Source organism: Bombina bombina, chromosome 6, assembly GCF_027579735.1.
Source record: "Bombina bombina isolate aBomBom1 chromosome 6, aBomBom1.pri, whole genome shotgun sequence".
Taxonomy (NCBI): domain Eukaryota; kingdom Metazoa; phylum Chordata; class Amphibia; order Anura; family Bombinatoridae; genus Bombina; species Bombina bombina.
This window is the reverse complement of record NC_069504.1, coordinates 805,922,636-805,940,684: the sequence shown is the minus strand read 5'-3', so window position 1 is coordinate 805,940,684 and position 18,049 is coordinate 805,922,636. Positions and strand designations below refer to the sequence as shown.

The 18,049-nt window shown below is 37.2% G+C and overlaps 1 protein-coding gene across 1 annotated transcript in view; it reads left to right on the top strand.

Annotated features, from left to right (window-relative positions):
* The window catches only part of NPC1L1 (NPC1 like intracellular cholesterol transporter 1), a 74,883-nt gene that overhangs the window by 29,749 nt on the left and 27,085 nt on the right, over window positions 1–18,049 (top strand). Inside the window, exons 9-14 of the mRNA XM_053719454.1 lie at window positions 2,405–2,532; window positions 4,871–5,008; window positions 10,272–10,361; window positions 12,990–13,180; window positions 17,028–17,143; window positions 17,370–17,496. Coding sequence (XP_053575429.1) covers window positions 2,405–2,532; window positions 4,871–5,008; window positions 10,272–10,361; window positions 12,990–13,180; window positions 17,028–17,143; window positions 17,370–17,496 — 790 coding nt within the window. The remainder of the gene's footprint in view (window positions 1–2,404; window positions 2,533–4,870; window positions 5,009–10,271; window positions 10,362–12,989; window positions 13,181–17,027; window positions 17,144–17,369; window positions 17,497–18,049) is intronic.

The window sequence follows — 18,049 nt, the reverse complement described above, 5'->3', positions numbered from 1 at the left end:
TTACGTTTCATAATAGGGGAATTTTTGGATATCTAAATATCCGTACATATATATATAATTATTATATGGTTCAGTTCTAGATCCTGGGAATTTCTTTTCCCTCTCAGTGCTTGATACAATAGGTTTGTGAAATACTATCAAGTAACATGAGAATAGACTTAGATGTCAGGCAAGAAATAGTTTTTTTGGTTCAAATTTTATATTTAAAATTTTTTTTTATATTTAGTGTGATGTTCCATATTAAAAATGTACATATCTATTAGTAAACAAGCTGTTACGTATTTGTCTTATCTGCTGTATTTGCGATAATATGCAATCATTAGCGGATGCCTTGTGGTCTTGTCGTAAACAGTTAACGGACTGACAGCGGCACTTGTGGATACAAGATCCATATACTAAAAATGTATATTTGACTGTGAGCCACCGTTGGCGCATGACCGCAATAGCTGGATACGATCAGACCAGGAATGCAGACAGCCGGATGTGATTAACCTAAGACAACAGGTGTGCTGCAACACAGGTGAGCATACGTAACAGGAAGTAATACATGTTTAAAAGAACCAAGTGTTTTACTGTTTGTAAGTCCCTGACGAAGTGCCTCCGGGCAGGAAACGCGTCGGACGTTTCATTTTTTGTGCTCCCTCCCGAGCTTGTATGTACCTGGGCTTCACCTTGACTTTTAATAAAGTCGGCCTTCATTTGCAATGTTTGCGGCTGTTTGTTTATTCCTTGTAACGGATCTTCTTATCAGTAATTTACAATATATCTTTAAATAAAAACACATAAAAGTGCACTATTCCTTGCACATGAGTATGTGTTTAACCTTGCTTCCGAGCCTATCTAAGTATGATTTTCAACAAAGGTACTTATAATAATAGAAGTCAATTGAAAAGTCTCTTAAAATGGCATGTTCTATCCGAACCATGAAAGTTTAAGTTTGACTTTTTTTGTCCTTCTAACATTATATTTTTTACAAGTGGTTTTGACCAAGTAATTAACTTAAAGGGACAGTCTACACCTTATTCATCATAAAGTCTTATGTTAGATTAAGCTGAAAATAGCCTCTTGCACTTTTTCTATATCATGCAGCAAGAATGGTAAAAAAAAGTTATTTTAAAATGAATATTGTTTCTGTCCACTTTGAAATGACTGCCAAGCCCCGTCCACTGATGACATCACAATCTGGGCTGCATATGGCATCCAATCACCAAAGGCTCACTAGTTGGATTCAACAGACTATTCAGCAGAGTGCCTAGATGTAGCCCTGATCATGATGTCATCAGTGGGCAGAGCTTGGCAGCCATTTCAAAGTGACCAGAAACAATATTAATTTTAAAATAACTTTTTTACCGTTCCTGCTGCACGATATATAGAAAGGGTGCAGGAGGCTATTTACAGTTTAATCTAAGGTAAGACTTTAAGATGACTAAGGTGTAGGGTGACCATATTGCCGCTTTAAAAAGGGACACATATGAAAAATACATATATCAGGGTTCTTACATAAAACATGTCTTTAAACAGCCCTGACATATGTATTTTTCATATGTGCCCCTTTTTAAAGCGGAAATATGGTCACCTTACTAAGGTGTAGATTGTTCCTTTAAACTACACAAAACACACAATTCCCTGATGAACATCTAACAAACAATGGTATTTTTGAAGCCCACTATAGTTATATAAAAAGAGAATAATTCCATGGGTTTATTCAGTTATATTGAAAACTTCCATTTCCATCTCACTTTTTTGTGTCTTCCTTATGATGTTATGATACAGCATATTTAGTCTGATGTACTTTTTAACATCATTGTCCAAATGATACCCATTAAATCTTATTTTGTTTGTGTCGATTATTTCTGAATTGAGCCAAACTGAAAGGCACCTCTACATTTCCTTTGTTCTTCTATAGTTGTTGTTCATTACAATGTGACAAGGCCAGGTCGAATTTAGAACCTTAAAGGGATAGGAAAGTAAAAATTAAACTATTTTCAAATGTGCTTCATTCTCTTGGTATCCCTTGTTGAAAAATAATACGCACATATCCTACACTAGTAGGATCTGCTGCTAATTGGTGCCTGCACATATTTGTTTCTTGTGATTGGCAAACTAGATGTGTTCAGTTAGCTGCCAGTAGTGCAATTATGTTCCTTCAGCAAAGAATAACAAGAGAATGAAGCAAATTTGATAATAGAAGTAATTTGGAAAGTTGTTATGAAATTGTATGTTCTATCCAAATCAGGAAAGAAAAAAAATAGGGATTCCTGTCCCTTTAAATACACCATACAATAACAATGAATTAGCATTTTCCTACTTAGAAGATAGCTGAAAACCTTATTTAATATAAGTTACAGTGTCTTTATGGTGTAAATGTAACTATAGATGTTTGTTCTTTTCACTCTCTCATCAGGTGCCCTCACACAGATGCCAGCTGTTCGTACCTTTGCCCTAAATGCTGCCCTGGCCATTTTGTTGGATTTCCTCTTGCAGATCTCCATGTTTGTGGCTCTTGTATCTCTGGATAGTAAAAGACAGGAGGTAAAAAAGGGTCACATATACTATTGTGATAAACAAGGGTCAATTATACCATCTTAGCTAGATACCCTGAAAGATGAAGACCTTCCTAGTTCAGTTGTGGCATCTTTAATCAGGTGCAATCTATTATTACTTAAAGAGACAGAAACATGGAAAAAGAAAATGCTCCAATTCGCAGTATTTCCCAACTGCGGTCCTCAAGTACCCCCAACAGCCCTAGTTTTAATTATAGCTGAACCAGTGCACAGGTGAAGTAATCAGCTGATCAGTAACCATGGTTACTAACCTGCTCTCATCCATCAGGTGATTATTTCACCTGTGCTCTAGTTCAGCTATAATGAAAACCAGGACTGTTGGGGGTACTTGAGGACCGCGGTTAGGAAACACTGTGTTAGAGCATTTTATTATTGAACTCCTGCAAAGGGGGTTAAATAAATAAAGTCAGCTCCAGAACAGCAATGCACTACAGGGACCTAGCTGAGCACATCTGATAAGCCAATGAGAAGAGACATATGCACATAACCACCAATCACCAGGTAGCTCCCAGTAGTGCATTGCTGCTCCTGAGCCCACCTAGATTTGCTTTTCAGCAAAGGATACCAAGAAAACTAAGTATATTTGATAGCAGATGTAAATGGAAACGTATCTTAACATTGCATGCTCAATCTGAATAATGAACATTTCATTTTGAGTTTTCTGTCCCTTTAAGTCAGAAAAAAAATATTTGTCCTCCATTTAAAAAAAAAAAAAAAAAAAAAAAAAAAGCAATTATCTTATTCTAAACCCTTAGCTGGTTGATCAAACTTCACACCTTTATACTTATAAATAAAGATTAAAGGGACAGTACAATGTAAAATTGATTTGTCCCTTGATTTATTTTCAATGACTTGTTATACCAGCTGCAGAGTATACAATGTATGAGAAATTGCATTTTTAGGTTTATTTGTGTATATGAAGTAGCTGGTTTTGTGCTTTTAAACAGCCTATTTACAATGGGTTGAGCTTGCAGGTAATATCATATCTCATTATGTTATAACTTTGTGTACACAGACCCGCTTCCAATCCTTATCTTTTATTTGTCTGGAAAACCAAAGCTCAATGCTTAGAGAGAACAATGGTAAATTATAATTTTATTACTAAACTATCCTGCACCCCACTGAGAGTGTAACTTCTTCTGCTGGCTGTGTTTACATAGGCTTATCAATAGCCTAGACTGCAGTATATAAATGTTCAGTATAGGTGGGGATACTACAGGCTAAATCAGTTATTTAAAATGCCAAAATAAGGGTCAAGGAGCTACTTGTAAACCCTTTAATACACTCCAGTAGGTAAAATGGATAATTGGGAAGGTTTAAAGGGGAGGACATTTTTAGGTAAACTGTCCCTTTAAGTATTCTTTCACTCTATGACATAACAGGTGACCAGTCACAGATCAGTCACATTGCCAGCTTTTTGACCACTTCAGGATAGCATGTGTGATACAGAGCTTTACATTTTGGCAGTGACTGTACTGCTCTACATTATTAATGCCACCTTTATTATATGTTATATAAATTTTAAACTTGCATTAAACCTGTAAAAATTATAAACCTTACATTCGGGTGAATGACCGAGAGTGCATGATACAGTGGTAAAAAAGCCAGAAAGAATACATGAACTCCAAGATGGCTGCACCCAGCATGAAAGTATGCAACTTCACTAACCAGCAGGGCCGGATTGGCCTACCAGGATACCAGGAGATTTCCCGGTGGGCTGCAGCAGCTGGGGCTGGAAAGCTACAATTTAAAGGGCTGACTAATGGATGCAACTGGGTTGGTAGGGTGCCTATATAACATCAATCTGACATTTTTATTTAATACAAAGTAATATGATTTAATTCTGAAAAAAATATTGGGAAACGAGTGTCCCAGTAACCCCCTTTGAGAAAAATTGGGCATGTGCATTCTACCGACTCAACGGAAAATAGGGCTGGTCTTTATATTTTTCCAGGGCTGCTTTTTATTCCCAGTCCGGCCCTGCTAACCAGCACCTGCAAAGGGTAAAAAAAGAGAATTGCTTTGCAGAGTGAGGCACAAGAGGAAAAAGCTTAGCATTGAAATTGAGTTCAGTAGTTTAATGTACCGTTATTATAATGCATTAATGCCTATTTGAATACAAGTCTGGGGGGTGTCATTACATAGTTGAGGTTTGTGTTGAGTGTAGAAGCATTTATTTCTCAATATGCATTATGTAGTGTGAAACATATAGAATAAATTAGCTGTATGCATTAATTAACATTCTTTCAATACAGGGTATCATATCTCATTGAAATTTCTCATGTGGTTAATGTCTTTTTCCTTAGGCCTCACGATTTGATATTTGCTGTTGCATCAAAGCGAAGAGGGAAAAGCCTAAAAAGAAATCAAAAGGGCTGCTGATTCCCTTTATGAAAAAGGTGTATTGCCCAATTTTACTGAATCCAGTCAGCAGGATCTTGGTGGTAAGAACAAATTTAAGAACCATAAATACCTAATGATACCCCTGACATAATTACAGACTTCTTCTAAAATCACAAACTTTCTCTAAATCAGTGTTTCTTAATTCCAGTCCTTGGGTCCCCTAGCAGGTCAGATTTTCTTGATATCTGAACTGGAGCACAGGTTAAACAATCAACTCATGGTTGAGAGCAGTTGAGTCACCAGTTTGGTTGAGAGTGGAGTTTGCGATACACCTGACTGGTTGGCTGTGTTTGTCCTGCTTCTGATTTAGGACTGATCTCAGTTTTACCGCATATATAGTGCAAGTATTTTTATCGTGCTTTTATGTTTTATATTTTGCGAGCCAGATTGGTTTGGAATTGAATGGTAACTATTTTTAGTTGATTAAAATTACAAATATTTAAATCTCTGCCTCATTTGATTATTTCAAATATTGTGTATTCTGCTAGCGCTGCCTTTTCCTTTCAAAAAGGTGAGTTTGTAATAGTTCTTTATTTTATAGACAGTGGCTTACTAATTAATATACGGCTAGATTACGAGTTTTGTCGGTAAAGCTGTGCGTTGCTAACGCTCAGTTCCAGCTCACCGCTCACCTACAAACAACACTGGCATCACAGTTTTTTTCAAACCCGGCGCTAGCCTCTAAAAAGTGAGCGGAGAGCAAAATTTAGCTCCACATCTCACCTCAATACCAGCGCTGCTTACCCCTAATCTGCCCCCCCCGACATCGTCGCCACCTGCATAATCTTATTAACCTAATCTGCCGCTCCGAACACCACCGCCACCTACATTATACCTATGAACCCCTAATCTTCTGCCCCCAACATCGCCGACACCTACATTATATTTATTAACCCCTAATCTGCCGCCCCCAACGTCGCCCCCAACTAAATACTTACCTATAAAATAAACCCTAAGATAGCTACAATATAACTAATAGTTACATTGTAGCCATTTTAGGGTTTATTTTTATTTTACAGGCAAGTTTGTATTTATTTTAACTAGGTACAATAGTTATTAAATAGTTATTAACTATTTAATAACTACCTAGCTAAAATAAATACAAATTTACCTGTAAAATAAACCCTAACCTAAGTTATAATTACACCTAACACTACATTATCATTAAATTAAATCCCTAAATTAACTTCAATTAATTACAATTAAATTAAATAAACTAAATAACGAAGAAAAACAACAAACACTAAATTACAGAAAATAAAAAAGAAATTACAAATTTTTAAACTAATTACACCTAATCTAATCCCCCTAATAAAATAAAAAAGCCCCCCAAAATAATAAAATTCCCTACCCAATACTAAATTACAAATAGTCCTTAAAAGGGACTTTTGCGGTTCATTGCCCCAAAGTAATCAGCTCTTTTACCTGTAAAAAAAAATATAATACCCCCCCAACATTAAAACCCACCACCCACACACCCAACCCTACTCTAAAACCCATCCAATCCCCCCTTAATAAAACCTAACACTAACCCCTTGAAGATCACCCTACCTTGAGATGTCTTCACCCAGCCAGGCACAAGTGGTCCTCCAGAGGGGCAGAAGTCTTCATCCAATGCGGGCAGAAGAGGACATCCAGATGTGCAGAAGTCTTCATCCAGGCGGCATCTTCTATCTTCTTCCATCCGGAGTGGAGCGGGTCCATCTTGAAGACATCCGACACGGAGCATTCTCTTCCATCAGACGGCGACTAAAGAATGAAGGCTCCTTTAAGTGACGTCATCCAAGATGGCATCCCTTCAATTCTGATTGGCTGATAGAATCCTATCAGCCAATCAGAATTAAGGTAGGAAAAATCCTATTGGCTGATGAAATCAGCCAATAGAATTGAAGTTCAATCCTATTGCCTGATCCAATCAGCCAATAGGATTGAGCTCGCATTCTATTGGCTGTTCCAATCAGCCAATAGAATGCAAGCTCAATTCTATTGGCTAATTGCATCAGCCAATAGGATTTTTCCTACCTTAATTCCGATTGGCTGATAGGATTCTATTAGCCAATCGGAATTGAAGGGACGCCATCTTGGATGACGTCACTTAAAGGCACCTTCATTCTTCAGCCGCCGTCGGATGGAAGAGGATGCTCCGCATCGGATGTCTTCAAGATGGACCTGCTCTGCTCCGGATGGAAGAAGATAGAAGATGCCGCCTGAATGAAGACTTCTGCACATCTGGATGTCCTCTTCTGCCCGCATTGGATGAGACTTCTGCCCCTCTGGAGGACCACTTGTGCCCGGCTGGGTGAAGACATCTCAAGGTAGGGTGATCTTCAAGGGGTTAGTGTTAGGTTTTATTAAGGGGGGATTGGGTGGGTTTTAGAGTAGGGTTGGGTGTGTGGGTTTTAATGTTGGGGGGGTATTATATTTTTTTTACAGGTAAAAGAGCTGATTACTTTGGGGCAATGCCCTGCAAAAGGCCCTTTTAAGGGTTATTTGTAATTTAGTATAGGGTAGGGAATTTTATTATTTTGGGGGGCTTTTTTATTTTATTATGGGGATTAGATTAGGTGTAATTAGTTTAAAAAATTGTCATTTCTTTTTTATTTTCCGTAATTTAGTTGTTTTTTTTTTTCCGTAATTTAGTTTATTTAATTTAATTGTAATTAATTGTAGTTAATTTAGGGATTTAATTTAATTATAGTGTAGTGTTAGGTGTAATTGTAACTTAGGTTAGGGTTTATTTTACAGGTTTATACTTATTTTAGCTAGGTAGTTATTAAATAGTTAATAACTATTGAATAACTATTGTACCTAGTTAAAATAAATACAAAGTTGCCTGTAAAATAAAAATAAACCCTAAGATGGCTACAATGTAATTATTAGTTATATTGTAGCTATCTTATGGTTTATTTTATAGTTAAGTATTTAGTTTTAAATAAGATTAATTTATTTAATTGTAGTAATTTTATTTAGTTTTATTTAAATAATATTTAAGTTAGGGGGGTTAGGTTTAGGGTTAGACATAGGTTTAGGGGTTAATACATTTAATATAGTAGCGGCAACGTTGGGGGTGGCAGTTTGGGGTTAATAAATGTAGGTAGGTGTCTGCGATGTTAGGGACGGCAGATTAGGGGTTAATAAAATTTAACTAGTGTGTGCGACGTGGGAGTGCGGAAGTTTAGGGGTTAATACATTCATTTAAGTGGCGGCGATGTCCAGATTAGGGGTTAAAAACTTTATTTAAGTGTTTGCGATGTGGGGGGGGGGCTCGGTTTAGGGGTTAATAGGTAGTTTATGGGTGTTAGTGTACTTTTTAGCACTTTAGCTAAGAGTTTTATGTTACGGCGTTAGCCCATAAAACTCTTAACTACTGACTTTTAAATGTGGTAGGAGTCTTGACAGGAGAGGCTGTACCGCTCACTTTTTCCAGCAATCGTAATACCGGCGTTAGGAAAATCCCATAGAAAAGATAGGATACGCAATTGACGTAAAAGGATTTGCGGTATGCTAAAATCGTGGAAAAAAAGTGAGCGGTACACCTGTACCTGCCAGACTCGTAATACCAGTGGGCGTTAAAAAGCAGCTTTGGGACCCCTCAACGCTGCTTTTTAAGGCTAATGCCTAACTCGTAATCTAGCCGATAGATTTTATATATATATAGTTCCACCATTTATTATTATCAATTTTAAATAATTGTTTAAATAGGCGCTCTCTGAGTTGTATTACATCTTTTTTCAGTCACCATGTTTATTGATCATCTGATTATGTCACCAGTGCTCTAGTTTAGATATCATGAAAATCTAACCTGTTAGGGGTATTTGAGGACTAGAATTGAGAAATACTGCTGTAAATTAAGACTATTTCCCATAATTAACAGCTTCCATCAAATAAAATAAAAATCTGCATAAGCCATGAAAGCTCCTAAGTATCTTTATCCTCTGTGTCATATTTTGGAATAGGTTTGCCAACTTTTGCCTAAAAAATTCCTAGACAGTTTTTGAGGGGACTTAAAGGAATAGTGTAGTCAAAATTAAACTTTCACGTTTCAGATAGAGCATGCAATTTTAAGCAACTTTCTAATTTACTCCTATTATCATTTTTTCTTTGTTCTCTTGATATCTTTATTTGAAAAGGCAACAATGTAAGCTTAGGAGCCGGCCCATTTTTTGTTCAGCACCTGGGTAGTGCTTGCTGAATGGTGGCTATATTTAGACACCAATCAGCAAGCACTACCCAGGTGCTGAGCCTAAAATGGGCTAGCTACTAAGCTTTATATTCTTGCTTTTCAAATAAAGATAGCAAGAGAAATAAGAAAAAATGATAATTGAAGTAAATTAGAAAGTTGCTTAAAATTGCATGATCTAACTGAATCATGAAAGTTTAATTTTGACTAGACTATCCTTTTAATGTGGGGTGTCTGACAGGGGTGGGGCTTTTGGCTGTGGCTTCACATGCTATTGCAAAAATATCTGATTTTGTGATTTTCTCATGTATATTTATTACAGACCTAATTTGAAACAACATCGAATTGTCTTTGTTTTATGTGTTAAACAATACAAAAGGTTTTTGAGTAGGGTTGGGTGTGTGTGTGGTGGGTTTTAATGTTGGGGGGGTATTGTATTTTTTTTTACAGGTAAAAGAGCTGATTACTTTGGGGCAATGCCCCGCAAAAGGCCTTTTTAAGGGTTATTTGTAATTTAGTATAGGGTAGGTAATTTTATTATTTTGGGGGCGTTTTTATTTTATTAGGGGGATTAGATAGTAGATTAGAACAATAGTATTGCTTTTATGTAGTTTCACAAATATTATTAAAGGGACACTGAACCCAAAAATGTTCTTTCATGATTCAGATAGAACATGCAATTTTAAGCAACTTTCTAATTTACTCCTATTATCAATGTTTCTTCGTTCTCTTGCTATCTTTATATAAAAAAGAAGGCATCTAAGCTTTTTTCTTGGTTCAGAACTCTGGACAGCAGTTTTTGATTGGTGGATGAATTTATCCACCAATCAGCAAGGACAACCTAGGTTGTTCCCCAAAAATGGGCCGGCATCTAAACTTACATTCTTGCATTTCAAATAAAGATACAAAGAGAATAAAGAACATTTGATAATAGGAGTAAATTAGAAAGTTGCTTAAAGTTTCATGCTCTATCTGAATCACAAAAGAAAAAAATTGGGTTCAGTGTCCCTATAATATAGCATGAGTTTAATTTTAATTTAACCTACCCAAATGAGACACTCCATAACTCTTGTTCCTCTCTGATTTACCTAATGCACACATTTTATTCTATTTTCTATAAACAGATGATTATTTTCATATTCCTCTTCTGCGCTGGGTTATTTTTTATGATGCATTGTCGTGTGGGTCTAAATCAGGAGCTTTCTGTACCACAGGTAGGTATCCTAGAGTGATGTTTATATGAGAATAATTATACTGTGCAATATATAACAACTAAAATGTATAAAGAATTGTATTTGAGTGGCTGAATGTGTGTGTGTATGCACAAGCGCACTACTGGTGTATTATTTTAAACAACATTTATTAAACAGAAAACTGAGACATTAGATAAAGTCATTTTGATGTTCATATCCTTACAGTTCCACAAGTAGTGCTAGTTTATGACATCATCACCCTGCACCCTGTCACAAAGTCAGCATTTTACCACAAAAAAGACTAGGAGCTAGCGACAAATTGAAACCATTATCCGATTGGTTGCGGCGCCCGAGGCTCTGACTACAACAGAACTCTCTGGAGTGTATCTGCCCTCAGCCGTTAATGCATGATTTGATTGTTCGGTGTCTCAGTGAGGACAATAAATCGGATAATGGTTTCAATTTGTCACTAGCGCCTAGTCAAAAAAGCCAGGCTATGACTGACTTCCTGGTCTCTCAAGTCCTTCTCAATAGATTTCTGTCTTTAAAATTATAATTGAGGTCTCAACAAATCACACTCTTTTATATTAGTTGGTTAATAGCTACTGATGTATATTAATTTTGTAAACTTTAAGGAAAACTCAGGGTTGTCAACCAGCTTGTATTTTAACCAGAACAGACATTAATGTTTAGGGAACTTAGAAAAAAAACATAGAGAAACAAAGGTCCACTTATGGCAACACTTTTGATTGCATGGGAATCTAATTTTAAAAGAATTATAATTTAAAATCAGTAGTTTCAGAATTGTGCTGTATAATTATTTATGTAAATATATGTTATTTTTTCCAAGAAAAGTAATACTATGGGGCATATTTATCAAACTTGTCCGCCTGCTCTGAGGCAGCGGACAGAAATCAACCTGATCGAATATGATCGGGTTGATTGACAACCACCGCTAGCGGCCGATTGGCCTCGAATCTGCAGGGGGCAGCATTGCACCAGCAGTTCACAAGAACTGCTGGTGCAATGATAGATGCCGACAGTGTATGCTGTCGGCATTTATCGATGTGCGGTGGACATGATACGCTACTCCGTATCATATCCGCTCGCACATTGATACATATGCCCCTAAGAGTAAAGCTGTGTGCATTCAGTGCTTGGTTATTTCTGAATATTTATTTCTGAATACTGTAAGTGAAAGTACTTGAATAAAACAATTTGTAATACTTTATGCCTAGGGGAGATGTCTATACATTATGAAGATGTGCCTGTGCACATAAAAATGGTATTTTGTGGATCTGACTGCCTGTATATAGAAAGAGGATATGACTATTATATAGTGAGTGGGAACTATTCCTTCCATAAAGGGAGAGTGGTTTCCTGTGTACAGTGAGTTAACCCCTTTGCTACCGGGAATTTCAGAAAAGGACTTGCCCAAAATAATGAAGAAGTTTATGCATTTTTGCTATCACTTCATTTAAACAGAAATAGAGTCTTGGGTTTTTATTTACCTGTCAAACTATCTTTTTTAAGTAGACCACCCAAGGTATTGATCTAGGCCCATTTTGGTATATTTCATGCCACTATTTCTCCGCCAAATGCAATCATATAAAAAAATTGTTAACTTTTTCACAAACTTTGGATTTCTCACTAAAATTATTTAGATAATGCTTGTGCAATCATGACATAAATGGTTGTAAAAGCTTCTCTGTGATCGCCTTTGTTCAGAATTAGCATACATATAGGGATTTGCCATTCATTTTTTGACAATTAGAATGCTGCTAAATGCAGTTGTGCTCCACACTTCTATTATTACCAGCAGTGAAGGGGTTAATTAGGTAGCTTGTAAGGTTAAGATTAGCTGTAGTGTAGAGTTTACCTTCCCACTTGACACCGCCCTGCCCCTGATCCCTCCCTCACCCCACACTGGTCACTACTCTCTATTTATTATTTTGTTCTGCAGTGTAGTGATCCTCCTCAACCCTCCCACCACACTGACACCCCAAATAGCTCTCTAACCCTTCCCCATCCACTAAGTGTGGCCATCTTTAGTACTGGCCAGTACATATAAATACCTATATTTAAAAACATATATTATTGCTGTAGTGTAGTATCATTAGCTAGGGCCCTCCTCCACCCACCTTATTTCTATAGTGTAGCTCCCCAACCCTCCCTCTTCCTTCTTTTTTTTAGTGTAATGCCCATCTCACTCCCTCCCCCCTCCGCCATTTGACCATCCACCCGCCTCCCACTTTCCCTTCCACACCTCCTGCCAGCACCATTATCGTTACAGACAGTGGCACACACAGTGTCATCGTCTGTAACGATCTGGCATCTGCCTTTATATGGAACTGGAGCACCAATTGTGCTTCTGTTCCATATGTAGGCATCTGCCTGGAGTCCAGGAACTCCAGCTCTTGGCTGTAACTTTACAGCCGAGACTGCTGGAGCTTCCTGCAGCTCTGACGTATATCGTTATGTGGTATGATGAACGTCTTACTGCATGACATATATATACGTCCAATTGGGTTAAGGGGTTAAAGTGTTTGTAATACAACAGTTTTTATATACAGTGAATGAGGTTAATCTGTACATGGAGTGGAACATCTTCTATACTATGCCCACTACAACACTTTTGTTTCCCACTAGGACTCTTATGTCCTGCAGTATTTACATCATCTGAATGATTATTTTGAGGTTGGAGTGCCCACTTACTTTGTCACCACATCCGGGTACAATTTCTCTAGTCAAGAGGGGATTAATGGTATCTGCTCCAGTGCGGGGTGCGATGGCAACTCTATGACCCAGAAGATACAGTATGCAACTCAGTATCCAAACCGGTGAGTGCTTCACAGGAATTTTTTCATCTTCTAAAATCACTGTAGTACCATGCCACTAATCACAATCCTTTTTTGACAACCTGCCCTTTCACTACACGATCTTTTGAGCTTTATGTTACTTTATGTACCTCATTTAGTGACTGATGCCTGTCTGATAACTATACACATATATACACCTTGCTTCATTAAACCTATATTTGACATTTAATATATGTGTGTAGATATATATATGTGTGTGTGTGTGTGTGTGTTACTTTTTTTAGTCACCTTGTCATATACCATGTCCCTTTAAAACAATGTCAACACCATTTTTCTTTATAAAATAAAAAATAGTTTAAATAGCATTGTTTTTCACTCAGAAGAAAATTACCCTAACCTCTTCTTGCCAGAGCCCTGGCTGCACTAACAGGAGTTGTAGCCATTTGGCTCCCAGGACCTGCACTAAAGTTAGTGCATGTCCTGGGTGCCGAGCGTGCTAAACCTTCTGTTAGCGCGGCCAGGAACCTGGCAAGAAGAGGATAGGGTTAGCGCTCTCTCCAGAGTGCGTTAATGTATTTCAATTAAAAAGTAATTTAAAGGAAATGAATAAATACTGACAAATTGCATCAGTAATTTTTCTTTTGTTTTTTTTAATTTTGTCGGTGCATTCATTCGGATTTTCACTTTCGTTTACAAAAACGAAAATCTGATTTTTGGTACGAATGTGCATTTGTCCAAAAAGTAATGCACATCTCTAGTTAGCATTGATGCGCTATCCGACCTCCATATGTAAGTGAGGTTATCACTAGAACTATATAACTTTTCAACTTGTAATATGAGCACAATAATAAGAGTGCAATTGATTTAACTTGAGCAATGTTAGCGCTCAATAGTGCTAACATTTTTTAGCTTCACATGTAATCTAGCCCTAAATAAACACCAGACAGAGTGATATATTCAAAGATAAGATTAGCCTAAAAATAATATACAAATGTATTTTTTTTTTAATTAGCTGTTTAATTATTGAAAAAATAAGTGTAAATATATAGAGGCATATTTATCCGCCTCCGGATGGACAAGGTTCACGGGTAGTGAAGTTGTCCATTTAGGATCTCAGCCTTAGGGCAGCATTTCAGTGGCTTCTACAGGATTTGTTTATAAGGGGCACTTGTCTGAGGCCCATCACTGTGTTTGTGGGCAGGGTCCGTTGTATCATGGGTGAGGTTGAGGTGCTCCATGGGCAGGGTCAGGTGGAGCTGTGGGTAACCTGGGCAAAGTGGTGGTGGGAAAATGGGGACCGATCCGTATTAGCAGGGCCAGCCATTATGGCGGGCGGATTAGTGTCCCCCTGCCCCTCCATAGCGATGCTACTGCAACATTTGCTGACTGTATTTATCACTGTACAAGTGGATGTTTGTGCAACATCGCCCCCCTGCTCTCAAGCAACAAATTGTGGGAAAGCAGGGCTAGTCAATCACCCTGGTCAAATCAGTCCAGGGTTTAGGAAGCTGCAGCTTTATAAATATCACATGAGTGTGCCTGCAACTAATAGGGTCATCCGCTCTTTCATAAATCTGATTCAGACTGTCCATAAAACAGTGGGTACTGCCATGCTGTAATTTAGGTTTTCTTCTCTGCTGAGGCAAATAAATGGATTAGTAGAGTTTGCAACCAATGACTGTGACTACTGTCTGTAGTTTGCACTTGCACTTCTAATAGGAATTGGAAAGCCTACCATTTTTTTTATAGTTCATTTACAGGGGAAAGAAATAATGAAAGTAGATGACATTTTCTTTCACATATACATAAGAGTGCATATAACAACAATCTGGAACTTTAAAAAAAAAATGTACTAATATAATATAATTCTGAAACAAAATATTGGGGGGAAGAGTATCCCAGTAATCCTCTTTGAGACAAATGGGGTGTGTGCATTATGCAGAGTGAACAGAAAATAGGGCTGGTCTCCACATTTTCCAGTGCTGCTTTTTATTCCCAGTTCAGCCCTGTCCAAATGTATCAAGTTGTCGTACTAGAGGAGTTTATGATGGCAGCATCCAGCACTGGTAACAGCTCTTTAAAAAGGATAGTCTGCTCCAAAATGATATAGATAAGGAGGATGTCTGCAGAGGCTTAGATACAAAGTAATCACAGAGGTAAAAAGTAAATTAATATAACTTTGTTGGTTGTGCGAAAGTGGGGAATGGTTAATAAAGGGATTATCTATCTTTTTAAACAATAACAATTTGGAAGTTGACTGTCCCTTTAACTGAGCCAATTATGGATGTTACTGGTACAGGTGTAGGGTGTTTATCTTGCATTTGATTCTACTTTTGGATTCTTTATATTTGTAATTTATCAGCACATATTTCTTATATTAGATGCTATGCAACCACCCCCATAGTTAACTTGTTATAAAACATAATACACTCCCATGGAAGAAACGCCAATTCAGCCCAATTTCTGTAACTGTAAAATCTTTATACAGTATATGCTCATGTACAGTGCCATTAAAAACCCCCCAAAAAACAACATTAGTATTATCCCAGTATTAACTCCCACCTGTCGGTATTGTGAGAAATTATTATTATTATTAATAATAATAATAATATTAATGCATTGATGTATACTTTCTTCTTGCTGTCACATGTCTAAAGATGTATATGTATGTATGCATGTATGTATATATGCATGTATGTATATATGTAATTATATATAAATATATATATATGTCTATACATGTGTACCTATGTATTTATATGTGTATATATGTATTTATAGACATATATACACATATAAACACATAAATACATATGTACACATATATAGACATATATGTATAAGATCATTGGAGCCCTTTGCAGTTAAGTAGATGAAAACATGAAAAAAAACATATTTATGTAATATTAATTTTTAATAAAGGTTTAAACTATGGGGCATATTTATCAAGCTCTAAAGACCGCTGCTCCATAACCCGGACAGAAATCGTCAGAAATCAACCCGAGCAAATACGATTGGGTTGATTGACACCCTGATTGGCCATGAATCTGCAGGGGGCGGTATTGCACCAGCAGTTCGCAAGAACTGCTGGTACAATGATAAATGCAGAGAGCGTATGCTGTCGGCATTTATCGATGTGCAGCGGACATGATCTGCTATATTGGATCATGTCCGCTCGCACAATCAGAAATATGCTCCTATATATTTACTGTAAATATTTCACATTCCAATGTTATGTACATAGCAGAATATGTTCTATGTATTTTTAAATAGATATTTCTTTATATATCTGTATATTTCTATACCTATATATAGTCATCTATATAGGTATAGATATATATTGTACCAAAAATCAGATATATGTAGAAATATGTAAGTGAAGAACATTGAAATATGAAGTTTTCATATTTTCATGATGGGTTAGCGCACATGAGAATATGCGATCGGGTTTGCACGAGAGTGGGGAGTTAGGTATTTTTTCCCCCTTCTTCTTCTCCATTTACATCTATGGGGGAATATGTGAATGCGCACGTGATATTCTAAGTTTGGCTTTTTGTGCTCTTCAGGATAGTGTGCGAGTGAAAACAGTTTACTTTCAACTCATAATATGAGCGCAACCCAACAAGCGCAAAAAGCTTACTTCTAGGGCAATTATCACTCGAGCGGGAGCGTTAATTAGCGCTCCACTTGTAATCTGGCCCTAAATTAATGTCCCTTTGCATCCTTATTATGAAAACAATTCTCTGGTTGTGTTATCATAACAGGATCACCTTGCCGCCTTCCAGCCACGGTGAAACGTTGTTTTCTTGACTATATGCATGTCAAACTCTGTCTTTGATCTCACATTATTAACTTTTTTCTCATGCAGTTCTTACTTAGCAATCCCAGCTTCGTCGTGGGTGGATGATTTTATTGATTGGCTGAATCCTTCCTCTGACTGTTGCCGGCTATATTTAAATGGAACGTTCTGTTCTTCTACAAACCGTAAGCATCAAATGATTTAATGTCATTATCAAGGTCATCATATGATACAGTACAGCTAAACAATAGGTAACCTTCATTGTTGTATTTCATTAATGAATCCTAAATTATTATACTGTTATATGATCCATTTCAAACAATGAGAGAAAGAAAAACAACAACATTATTATTTGGATGTCTAAACGTTAATGCAACTGACAGCAACAGATGTATTCTTTTCTATCTCTAGCATCCCTTACTTGTCTGAGAAAGTGCCTCAAGAATCCAGGTGGGCCACTAAGACCAACATTAGAGGAGTACGACCAATATCTACCCATATTTCTAGGGGATTATCCAAATCTAAAATGTCCTAAAGGGTAAGTGTCAAAAAAGTATGACCATGAAATTTAAGAATACCACATACATAGCAAACCAATAAACTGAACAACGGGATATAATGCAATATGAGGCTGTGATGTACAATAATGAATACAAGTACATGATGTAACTATCATTTTGAGTAGCAGTTATTTCTCTCAACAGGGAGCCAGGGAGAGCCAGTGGCAGAGTCATAGTAAACCAGGTCCGAATCACTTCAATGTAGGAAATAAGTGAAGCTGAAGAGAGGGTGGAGCTGGGCAGGGATTGGACAGTTGAGGGGCTTGGATAGGAGGGCAACTTTTTAATCAATCTCTGTTCTCATTGGCATCCTCTCTCTAAAGTATGCGTCAGTCTGTCTCACCAGAGTGGTACAATAGTTTCACCATTGTCCAGAGCCTTCACTGCCTTGTGTGTGCAGGAATTCATGTCATCACACAACATCATTTTATTTTGTAAGGCTCCTGTACCTAGGCCAGGGTCTGTCTCTAGATATCACACTTCTGACCCAGACTGTTCATACTTATTTTTATTTTTAAGTCCTAGGTACAA